General features: G+C 38.4%; 1 protein-coding gene across 2 annotated transcripts in view; it reads right to left on the reverse strand.

Moving 5' to 3' along the window:
- The window catches only part of LOC143021046 (F-box only protein 9), a 36,877-nt gene that overhangs the window by 22,775 nt on the left and 1,339 nt on the right, over positions 1 to 12,763 (reverse strand). Inside the window, exons 2-5 of one of the 2 annotated variants that reach the window (XM_076178241.1) lie at positions 10,145 to 10,237; positions 9,002 to 9,181; positions 5,184 to 5,328; positions 2,737 to 2,873 (exon numbers count right to left, since the gene is read on the reverse strand). In XM_076178241.1, the coding sequence (XP_076034356.1) occupies positions 2,737 to 2,873; positions 5,184 to 5,328; positions 9,002 to 9,181; positions 10,145 to 10,237 (555 nt within the window). The remainder of the gene's footprint in view (positions 1 to 2,736; positions 2,874 to 5,183; positions 5,329 to 9,001; positions 9,182 to 10,144; positions 10,238 to 12,763) is intronic. The other variant, XM_076178242.1, reaches the window with a different exon arrangement.

The following is a 12,763-nucleotide window of genomic DNA, read 5'->3' on the forward strand; positions in this document are numbered from 1 at the left end:
TGTTGCAGCATACTCCAATCTTGGTCTTATCAGTGTGACTAATATTTATTTTTACCATTACTTCATCCAAGTAATTAAAAGCCACCTTTACTGATCTTAGTAAATTGTAGGTTTCTCTATTTTGTTTATAAGCTTATCTGGGGACATGTCTTTGGTGATAATTACTCCTAGGTCCTTTTCAGAACCAACTTTCTTTACTTCCTTTGTACCAATTTTATTTTATCCTGACTTTTTCTTTTTTTCCCAAACTCTATCATACTATATTTCTTAATGCTGAAGTTTACTTTCCACTTTTGGCTCCATTCCCAGGCTTTGTCCAGATCTCTCTGTAGTGATTCACAGTCTTTTCATGTACTTTCTTTAGTTTTACATTGTCTGCAAAGAAGTTCATAACATCCTACACCTTCATCCATGTCATTTATATATACAGCAAACATTATCTGAGCCAATACTGAACCCTGTGGGACTCCACTTATAATTTCTTCCTTGGTCAGGTTTTTATCTCTAAGCACCCCTCTCATTTTTCTCCCATGCAAGAAATCTTCCATCCATTTCAATAATTTTATTTGTACACCTATCATTTCGAGTTTTCTTAATATTTTTTATGGTACTTTATCAAATGCCTTTTGTAAATCCCGGAAAGCCCAATCTACCCATCCATCCCTTTCTTGCATTATATCTATTAACCTTGAATAAAAACAAATCAAGTTTGTGGCACATGATATTGTCTAAAACCAAATTGTTTTGGATTCAATATAGTGTTCTCTTCCAGATGTTTAGTCCATCTACTTTTGATGACTTTTTCACATATTTTAGCTATTGTGCTTGTAAGGGAGACTGGTCTATAATTTCCTTGTCTCCTTCATATATTGGCACAATATTGTCATTTTCCCAGTCTTCTGGTATTTTTCCTTCTTTGAGCAATCTATTATCTTGTGTATTTTGTTCATTAGTTCATCTATACATTCTTTTAGTATCCAGTTTGCAATTCCGACTGGGCCGTGTGATTTTCTGACATCAAGGTTCACTATTTGGTCCATTATTTCTTTGTGTAACAATTATTTCTTTCATTGGGGGGATCTTTCTCCCATTCCTTCATCCCAATTGTGTGTATTTTCATTTGTAAATACAGATTCATTTCATTTGTAAATACAGATTTAAAATGTTCATAATTTCAGCCATTTCTATATCTTCTATATATTCCATATTCCCTTGACATAGTTTCACTATTTCCCATTTATTTTTAATTTACAATGTACATATCTGTAGAATAATTTAGATTGACCTTTACATTTGTCTATTATGTCTTTTTAATAGTTTCTTTTTTCTTGCATATTTTTACATATTCATTTCTTAGCTTGCCACTTACCTGTTTTTTTCCCAATCTTTTCCAAACTTTGTCTCTTCTATCTTTTCCCTCACTACATTTTACGTTCTACCAGCACCTAATGTATACCTTTTCCTGCTTTTATTCTGGTACATATTTACCCACTTCTTCATTATAGATTTCTTTTAATATCGTCCATTTCTCTTCCACCTGTGTTTCTTCATTAACCCCTTCAATACAGGCCACATCGCACATCTGGCAGCATTAGCTGCCCGACGTGCGATGTTGCGTCATAATACTCGCATTATAAAAAATAAAGTCACTGCTCTATCGCTCGTTCTCTTTCACCCGTGAATTTTGATAACCATAGAAAATATGATGAAGCCAGTTTACAGAGTATGGGGGTTACGTAGGTTCGACTACAATAAATATAATCAAGACGCTGACGTCGGCATCATCACGTACCCACTTGCTCCTCATGACGCCTACGTAGGCGTCACCGTATGGAAGAGGTTAAAGAAGTTTCCCCAACTTGCTTTTTGAAAGAATTTTCTGAGTTTCTCAAAATCCATTTTGTTATACATTAGTCTTCCTTTTATGTGTTTCTCATTTCTTCCCAGATAAATTTCCTCTTGTAGTTCAAGGCTCAATTAGTATATGGTCATTCTTCCTAATTGGTGTCTTGTATTCCATTTTATCCACAATTTCAGGCTCTGATGTAAATATTAAGTCTAGTCTCAAAGGTTCATTATTTCTATATCTAGTATTCTTTCTTACCCACTGAGTCATTGTGTATTCAATGGTCATGTCCAGTAGTATGTTTCCCCAAAGGTCCTCTCCACTTTTCGATGTCATCTCCTGCCAACATATTTCTTTAGAGTTAAAGTCACTCATAATTACTAAGTTTCCATCTTTTTTCAGTATTTCATTTAATGCATGCCTTGCGTCTTCCAACATTTTGGAATGGTCACTCTCCAAGAACATGTTTTCAGGGGGACATATATCACTACAAATTTTCTACTTTTCATGTCACTATTTCCATCTTTTATTATAATCAATTCCACATTATTACTTCCTTCTGTAATCTTTGTGTGTGTGTGTGCCTTTAAACATGGGATTGTTTCTATGTCACTGGCTGACAATAGGAGAAGAGCATTTGCCAGTTGGTAGCTCTCAATGTGTGAAAAGGTAGAAGAAATAACAGTTGAAGTTGACACAGAGAGTGAGAGATAAATCTTGGGCCCAGCTGTCAGCTTTCCCAAGTGAAATGGTGAAAGAAACACAAGTGAAGTTGACAGAGAGATCTTGCACCTGGTCAGGTGACTGGTCACAAGCATCTCAGAGTTGCATCTGAAAGTCTTATCATTCTGTCACCATACTCTAAATTATTATGAAGAAACATGACTTACCTCTTGATCAAATTTGGGTTGGCAAATTGCATAGGAAGGAATCAACATGTTCTGGAACCTTGAGACCAAATCTCTAATCTCTTCCTCAAGGTCTTCCCCCTCCTCTTCTACACACTCTTCGTTAACACCCCAGGTTCCTGGATATTACAAATACGCTAAAAAATTCTATCTGGGTAAATTATACATATACACACATACACACACACACACACACACATATATATATATATATATATATATATATACATACATATATACACACACACACACACATATACATACTCACATACCAAAAGTATCTAAGGGCCTTTCACCCTAATGAGTGGCTGAGGCCAAAAAATAAACATAAATTAGTAAATGAAAGTTAAAAATATTATGTATATACATATATATATATATATATATACACACACACACACATGCATACAAAATAATAACAATCAATCTGTTGCCCCCGATTTCTCTCGCAGAAGACCCATGGCCAGCAACAACCAGTGGATTTGCCAGTCACACAAGGTAAAAATATTGTGGGATGGGGGCAGTATAAAATGAGGTGTTCTTTGTGATATCTGCACCTGGGACAGTTTGTTACTGTAGCCAGGCCTATTCTGTGTAGTACTGACTTTGTGCTAGACAGTGACCTATCCAAACTCATGCACATGTTGTTTCTCTTGTGTAGGATTTTCTATGGGGCTATTGTCTGGAGGGGTTTGATGGAGTGGGGGTGCTTGTTCTTTGACCTCATTGTGAATGTGTTTTTTTGCAGGGATGTGTTGTGTGGTGCAGATGCTTGGTAATTGTATACTTGAGTAGTAATCTGCTGTTATTTTTCTGTTGCATTCAATTGGTTGTGCTTGTATGAAGTAACAGGATGGATGAGTGGGGCTGAGGGATTTTGAACAAAACAAATTTCTGAGGGGTACGAAACCTTGGACCTGGGAGTACAAGACATGATAGCCAGTGCAGTGATATTGTATGTTTACAATGAGAAAGCAAAGCAAGGTTTGTATCACTATCCTTTTCATGTATTTGTTTTGTATTTGTATTGAATGGGGGGTACGAGAATTTTTTCTAAAACATCAAGGGGTACGGGCACTGAAAAAGGTCAAGAACCACTGTTCTAAAGGAAGGATTTTGGTTTTCGTGTGCAGGTGTTTTATTGAGCTGGCTTTGGTGCATTTTGTTATTACTCTATTTCATATATTTTGTAAGGTGTCTATATTTGAATTCCTGATTGTTGGGAGTCATGTTGACGAAGCCAAGTTGAGTGTGGTTATCAAGAATTGCTTGTAGACTAATTTCAGGTTCCTTCTGTTGTGCAATTTTTTTTGTTATTTTCTTGATGATTTTCACTGTTAGATTTTTTATGTGTGGGCTGAGGATTATACATACATACAAATACCAAGGGCTCTTTCTCCCTTTCCCCTGAAGATTATACAAACATCAGAAGTGAGGGCCAGCATTTTCAAGCCCTTGACCAATGGGGTTTGGCCATTAAATTCTACTATGTTTCTTTGATTGATGGTTATCTCAAGTAATATTACTCTTTGATTTCTGAGGGAGGCCTCCATTTTATCATTTCTAAACCGATGTTTTTGTTTGACTATGTAATTTTGGGTGTTCTTAGCAACTATTTTATAACAGCTATGCTGGTGTTATGTTCTGGATTTGATATTTGGAACCACACTAGGATGGCTGCATTCTTGCCACCATCCAGCTGCCCCAGATGCAATCACCACACAGAAGACTGTGAGTACCTCATCCTACACTGCCCTCTAGCCTTTGACAGACAACATAATAACTCTTTCTTAAGTGACAAAAGGGGCCAATTTGGAGGTCAATGCTAATTACAAGTCATGGGTCTCCAGCAAGAGACCTGGGGTAACAGCTGACTGATGACTAACATCAAAATGCTGCAATGTTAACAATAGCATGTAACCTATGTAGATCCTCCCACAATTTTCTGATTTTCATCTCAAAATTTCTTTCTCTCCAGGAAAAAAATAGCATGCAATAAAACATGGATACAATATCTACTGCAAAATTATGTCATACTCCTACAAACAGCTCCTATTATGTACTTTCATTAAATGGATTGTCTTATATATAGCTCTAGCTATCAGGACCTGCTGTGGAGGAGCTTTCTCACTGCACTACCTATGCCCCTTGAGGTGTAGCAAGGACCAGGGAGGACACTTCATCCTTGAGGTACTAAGACTAAAGAGGTTATGAATGGGTGGGAAGGGTATGGGGTGGGTGTATTCTTTAAGCTACCCTCTTATAAGAGGGAATAGGCCTTTTGGTATGTATGTATATATGTACAGTATGTATACAGTACTTGTATTTTCACATTCACTAAAATATAATCTCTCGCACATCATATTTGCCATTCATATTTCTTTAAACTTACACATATAATAATATTCACAAACTATCTCATAACTCACTTTCTGCCTTCTCTTTAATATTCTTCCAGTGGACTTTGAACTCAATGTCTGGTACGAGGTTCACGGCCCGCCGGTAGTATCTGATGGCCTCGTACAACCTCCCACCCTGCTCCAACTCCACCCCCTGGTTGAACAACTCACTTGCCTGCAACATAAGTCGTCCAATTTGTTTTCATTATTTAGCTGAATCATTTCCTCTTCTGAAAAACAGTTTCTTACATTCTATTTGACAAGCTGGACATTTCACTTACCAATTCATGCAGCAGAACATCTCAGGGAAAAAAAAATTCTATTGTACAATGAGTCCTCCTTATATGGTAATCCTTTATCCAGTAAATTCACAGTTACGGTATTTGGTAATTACTACCCTTGACTCTATTTACAGTAAGAAAAATTCACAGATACGGTATCTACTCGTGTTTTGAAGAGAAAAGAGCAGGGAGAAGGTACATCTGCCATATCCTATTATTACATGTTATAATGGGTTCGGTACACAGTAACTTCAATTTGCGGTAAGGTTTTCAAGACACATATGTACCGCATAACGAGGACTTACTGTACAACTATTTCAGATACACAGAACAATTTCTGTACATTCTTCAAAATAATAAATAAACAATAATATGTTTATATAACAAAAGGCCATTTCCCACATAAACTCAAAGCATCCTACTCTCATCCATATAGCCATTTGTTGTCCCCATCTTAACTACTCAATAATGAGGGGTCACCCATCCCCAACCACTGCCCAGTTTAGAGACAATGCAGCATAACAGCACCACAGCATGACCCAATGGCCTAATCTCAGCTACCTCCACCATTTCATTACATGGGGACCCTTCTACTCCTCCCTCATCCACTTCAAAATCCATGGAGCATTCCACAGGAAATCACTTCAAGCTGTATTAATTCTTCTTCCATTCACAACTCTCCACTCACTCATTTCTTCCCTATCCCTTCCCTGCTTAACTTTCCTTTTACACTCTTTCATCCTGTCCATCCACCTCATTTTCAGTCTTCCCATCAAGTTTACTCCATCCACATCCACTCTGAAGTCTTTCTTCACTCATTTTCATATGCTTTTTCAAAGCCACCTAAAGTTATATAAAATATAGTACAGCCACTATCCGAGTTACGACCTAGATAGGTTCCGACCAACCAGTCGTAAGTCGGATCCTATTCAAAATGGCCGACACGAGGGTTCTCCTCTAGGATACATGATATCAATCTGTTGCATTTTTAAGTAACTTTTTCTATTGAATACTATTAAATACAAGCTGTTTACTGTTTATTTATCAATGCTTTTTAGTTTCATCTTTTATATTTTTCTATATTTTTCTTAATGTTTTAATACTGTACTGTATTTCAATATACAGGTAAACGTCGACTTACGATGGCATTAGGTTTCGATAGAGCCATCGTAAGACGATCTCATCGTAAGTCGATCCCCACTCTGTTCCGTGGTCACTGTACCTAGCCTACCTGTATATTAACCACCAGAGATACTGAATATAGCCTATTAAACATGTACAGTAGTTTATTTAATTATTTTTATCCTTTTTACCATATTCAAACACTATAATATGTATTTTCAGTACGGAACTTAAATCTCGCGGGCAGCAGCCAATGCCAGCCGTACGACGTGACGTAATAATACTCGCATCATAAAATATAGTCACCGCTTATATCGATCGTTCTCTCTTTCACCCGCGAATTTTGAAAACCACAGAGAATGGGATTTAGGGCACATTTGAGAGAATGTAAAAACACAGGGGTGACTACAATAAATATAATCAAGACGCCGATATGGCACCGTCGCGAATCCACTTGCTCCTCATGACGCCTACGTGTGCGGCACCGTATGGAAGGGGTTAAATTATCATGTCGTCGTCGTCGTCGTCGTCATCGTAAAGTCGAACAATCGTAAGTCGCGGCCATCGTAAGTCGACGTTTACCTGTATATATGTATGCAGGTACTGTATGTATATACTATACTTGTATATACACACACACGTAATATAACCTTGCTTACCATTTTTAAGTTTTTTAAATTGTAGTTTCCTTTTAATAACTTTTTCTTAATTCTTCAATTGTTGTATGTACTCTAAATATATGTGAATTTTAATATCTATTTTTCTCATCCATTTCAATCCATTCTAAGTGTGAGATATAGGTACAGTACATTTATCTTTGTATACAGCATTGAGTACAAGCAGCAACGACTGCAACAGCACTGTAGGAGAGAAGCCAAACGCAGAGTATGGGATCCAATGTATTTAACGTTCGCCCAGCAGGGATTCTCCCGAAATAACATAGTGGACTTTTTTAAGGCTATCGACCCATAAGGGGGTCATTAAGCCTGGTGTGAAGTTGTTCAGTCTCTACTTTTTTTTTTTTTTTTTTTTTTAACACCAGTTTCATGTTCGTTTCTCCCCGCAAGCTCGGGTTATATAAGGAGTCAGATGTTTGTCCACTATGGGCAAAACGTTAAATACATTGGATCCCATACTCTGCGTTTGGCTTCTCTCCTACAGTTGTATACAGTATTGTTTTCAGTTGCTTAGTTGTTAATATGATATGGTAAGTTACCTCTTCGTTACGGTGCCGCATACGTAGGCGGCATGAGGAGCAAGTGGATATGTGAGGCTGCCATATCGGCGTCTTGATTATATTTATTGTAGTTGCCCCTGCATAATGACATACTCTCTAAACTGTCTTCTTCACATTTTCAATGGTTATCAAAATTCACGGGAGAAAGAGAGAACGATCGATATAAGCAGTGACTATTTTTTATGATGCGAATATTATGACGAAAACATCGTACGTCTGGCAGCTCATGCTGTCCGCGAGATTTTGGCCCGGAGTGAAGTGGTTAAAGAAAGAAAATACTTATTATAGTGTATTCATATTAGTAAACTCATGATAGGCATCAGCTAGATGTGGTCGTAAGTACGTAAATATCCTTCATCCATAATTTATCAAACTCTTCCACAAATGCCTTAGCTGCAGGTGCATCACTACTAACAGCCTCACCTTTCGACAACACGTGGTGAACCTGGTAATGCTCTCGAAAGCAACGACACCACCCAGCACTCACTATGAACTCATGTGAAGCGTATTCTTCACCTGCACGTTCTTTCAACATGTGAAATTAACTTGTAGCCTTACTTTGCACTGCTTGCAACGTCACTTTCATATTTCTTTGCCTATTATCTTCCAACCACGTGTATAGCAACTTTTCCATCTCTGCCATAACTGCCGTACGCGATGCCGGTTGCCACAACTATCTTACGCGCTGTGCCACCAGACATATACAGTAAACTCATAATAGGCATCTGCTAGATGTGGTCGTAAGTACGGGTGGTTGTAACTCGTGTACGTCGTAACTTGGATAGTGACTGTATTATGACAGCACATTTCTTGTTTTCATTTATGAATTCTCATAAACTGAATTTTAATATATCTTTGTGCCTTACCTGTTATTGAGAAGATATAAGGTAATATTCTCTACACTGCATGCAGTGAGGCATATGACATCTGGACACAGGGCTGGACAAACATTTAACCTTTTATATACTATGTATATTTCAATCCAGCTGATAGACTTCCCTCCATCAGTAAGTCCACCCTTTAGCTGAACAAAACTATATAGTATCATGGCAAGCTAATAAAATCTAAGTTATATATTGATAGTAATAAAGAGAGCTTTAAACATGCATTGACAACAACAGTGGAAGAACTCCACTGGATGCATGCACTTGTAGAGGAACTTTCATACTGCCTTTTAAAAAAAGTCATACCTGCTAACCACTACCCACCTTATGCTCTAGATCTTGCTGAGACTGTGTGTCCTCTTTCTGTCTATCTGCTCTGCGAGTATCTGGTTTGCTAGTTGTTACGACTGCATCTTGACTGGGTGTTCGTGCTCCTCTTCCAGGTGAACCTTCAAGTTCACGTTTCCATTCTTCACGGAAGGAGTCTAAAAGTGACTCAGGATCCTGAAATTTTGATGGATTACAGAAAAAAATTAAATATCACAGTAAATGAACAAAACCAATAAAATTACATGTGTAATATGACTATTTCATTGATCAATCTATATATACTGAAGGGATTTTTTCTCCATATACGGGGGATTGGCAAGTCAAAATATAGACCCTCCCCACAACCATCCAAAATCAGTTCATCACCCTTCCCAACTTTCCACCTCAAGGATACTGTCATCCTTGTCCCACATCACACTACTCAGGTCAAAGGCAAAGTAGTAAGACACAGCATCATCACAGGAGGGTCCCACATACATACATATACCAAAGGCTTTTTTCCCCCTTATATGGGAGGTAGCCAAAAAAACAAAGGCATAAATACCAAAACCACTCCCACCCATTCCATCCCTATCACACTCCGCCCCTCTACCCTCTAGGGCAGGTCCCACACCTTGAGCTATTGTATCTTCAGTTCATTATATGATGGCCCTCCCCTCATCCACTCCTTGTCATCTCTTCATCCATTTACAACCACTCTTCATTCACTCCCACCTCTTGCACTCTCAATCTTTCTACATTCAATGACCCCTTCACCCCTTCCATCCACCTCATTCCTGCTCTTCCTCTCTCAAGTTGATTCCATCCATTCTTTCAACTTATGAAGGCATAGGAGACAGAATAAAATTCCATACCCAAAATAACAATGCAACATCTTAATAGATACTTCTCCAAAACAAATATATAAGCAGTAGGGGGTAAATCAGTTCTGGTTGTCTAGCCCTACTATGGAGATACTGTGTATTATTGCATTGTCTTTGACCTAAGCAATGTGGCAGGGGTCAGGGATAGCCCTAATAGAAGGGACAATGATGGGTTCCAATGGGCAAAGGATGGGTGTGGGAGGATGAGTGTATGCTCCTATATATGGAGAAGACTTTTTTGGTATGTAAGTATACATTTCAGTGTGCCTCTTACCTGTGTGGGCTTGTCACTGTTGCCGTTGACCTCAGTGATGCCACCCAATGGAAGGTTCTCCTCCTCCTCTTGTATTAATTCCTGGTTATCAGCCTAAAAAAAAAAAAAAAAAAAAAAAAAAAAAAATCAGTTTAGTTTAATAATTGTAATCAATGAAATATAACAATGAAAAAGGTGCATAAGTAAAGTGTAAACTTCTGAGATGTACAAAAAACCATTATAGTTAAGAGCTTGATACTCATTCTCTACTTCCTTCTCCTTACGTCTCAACAACTTTGCTATCCTATAGCACTTGAATATGAATTTAGGGCAATGAGTATCATGACTGGAAATACAGAAAAGATTCCTACAGATATTCTAGTAGGTAATTTCTCAAGCCAAGTAATTAATCACTTTATTGATACTTATAAATGTAAACACGACTATCTTGAACAACCAGTGCTCCAGAAAATGACAATTGGACTTACTTATCATTCCACATCTCTAGTGTAATTATCATTCACAACAAGAATTATTCTACTCTAGTGCCTGTACAGTAAATCCATTTTTCCAATTCTATTTTGTAAGAAACTGGTGATTCAAAGAAAACCAGCCATGACCTATTGGTCACCTGAAGAGCTTTTGTAAAATTTACTTAAAATGGCAACTGCTGACACAGTGGTCAGAGTAAAAACCATCTGAGGATGGAACCTTTATTAAATGTACATTTGACTTGTTGAAGAAGTTTTTCAAGTAGCTGTTTTAAAAAACTTCAACATGGGAAACATTGAACATTCAATAAAGCTTCTATCCTCACAGTGTCTACTCTGACCATTTTTTTCTGAAGAGTGAATAGAGCAGCATAGGTTAATGGTTTCTATATCTTCTGTGTTGTTTGCATTTTGTGCACCTGGCATCCATTGCCAGGCTATTCTCTGCTGGCAGCAACAGAGACCATATGCCTAGAACAATCACCAAGTAGAAGACACAGGCCATATACTGCCCTACACTCCTATATTCTAGATAATTCTACAAAACTTCTCCCATGAGTAACTATAAATCTAGCCACAGAATCAATTTGCCCCACATGTAATCACCACACAGAAGACACCGACCACCCAACTGCCTCTTGCTCTTGTAGGCCAATCCAGTAACCATTGCTAAGTACATGGCAGCCATGGATCTTCTCAAGGAGACTGGACCAATGAATTAATTGACCGACTGATTGACCTACAAGTCAATTCAAACTTGTGCTGTCTGAATCTGAAGCAGACTTTTAAGTCCCACTCTTTCCCCAGTCTGTTACCCTCCTAGTCTCTCCTTTACCGACACGATGACACCACCTTCTTGGTGCAATAATTAAAAATATTGTTCAACTCCAGTATCGTGCAAATATATTTTTCACTTTTCTTTTTTGGCATTAGAAAGATCTTTTTTTTTTCTGAAATGGTCACATTACTTAGGTTGTTATATTAAGTTTCAAATTAAATATCAGTGTCTGCATGATTCTGGAATTAGAAAAAAAAAAATGCCATACAGGCACATCAGGTTGAAGATGATGAGAGATCTATGACCCAATCCAGACACTACTTCAGGTTTGACCACATTTTGACCATACATCCATGGCAAATATAGTGACAGTTTTAGTACACTTAGATACACTTAAATGACTTCTGTCAGTGATTGACGCAGCTAGTCTGGGGTCCCACTGTGACCAGGCAGCTCCCTCACATCAGTTGACCAATCGATTAGTCGATTGGCGTTGGGGCTGGTCTGGTATTTTGGCCAACCATATATCCAGATGTTTTTTGAAGGTGTCTGGAGACACCCCTGTTATGTTTCTCAGTTGAGGCGGGATGCAGTTGAACAATCTTGGCCCACTGAACGAGAAGCTGTTATGTATTCTGGACTTAATGCTCAGTGTTGATCTGGGAGTGGTCCTCACATAACACAACCTCCCTCTTCTTTGGTGGACTGTTACTTGAATACCAGTGTTGGGCATCCTCTTTTCTAACACCTTCCAGATGTAGATGATGATGTAGCGTTCCCTGCGCCGTTGAAGAGAAAACAGCCGCAACTCCTTCAGCCTCTCCCAGTAGTTCAGTTCCTGTAGCCCATGTATTTTGCTAGTGAAGGTCCTTTGGGGCCCTTCAATCTCCGTGATTTCTGATATTTTCTGGGGAGACCAGAGTTGGCAGCAGTATTCTAGGTGTGGTAAAACTAATGATTTCCACAGGGTCAGCATACATCTTGGACTTCTTGTCTGGAAGGTACGTAGGATCCACCCTGATAGATGCCTTGCTTTTAATGTTGTTTGGTTTATGTGATGATAGAAGGAGGCATCACTGCTCATACTCACTCCCAGATCTTTCACTACATCCTTTGCAATGATCTCTTGTTGGCCATAATAGTAACTTGTTGAGTTCTTGAGATCCAGATGGTGGCCATAGCGTAAAAGTTCAAACTTGACTCCGTTCAGTGCCATGTTGTTCTCCTCTGCCCACCTCAGGATTTCATTAAGGTCTTGCTGCAGGTTATCGGCATCTTGTTGTGTACGGATCTTCAATTCTATTCACGTGTCATCGGCGAAGGATGTAGCTGTAGTGTTTAAGGTCTCTGTCTATGTCCCCTATCATGATG

This window comes from Oratosquilla oratoria, chromosome 41, assembly GCF_046742065.1.
Source record: "Oratosquilla oratoria isolate Oo_2021 chromosome 41, ASM4674206v1, whole genome shotgun sequence".
NCBI classification, from domain to species: Eukaryota; Metazoa; Arthropoda; class Malacostraca; order Stomatopoda; family Squillidae; genus Oratosquilla; species Oratosquilla oratoria.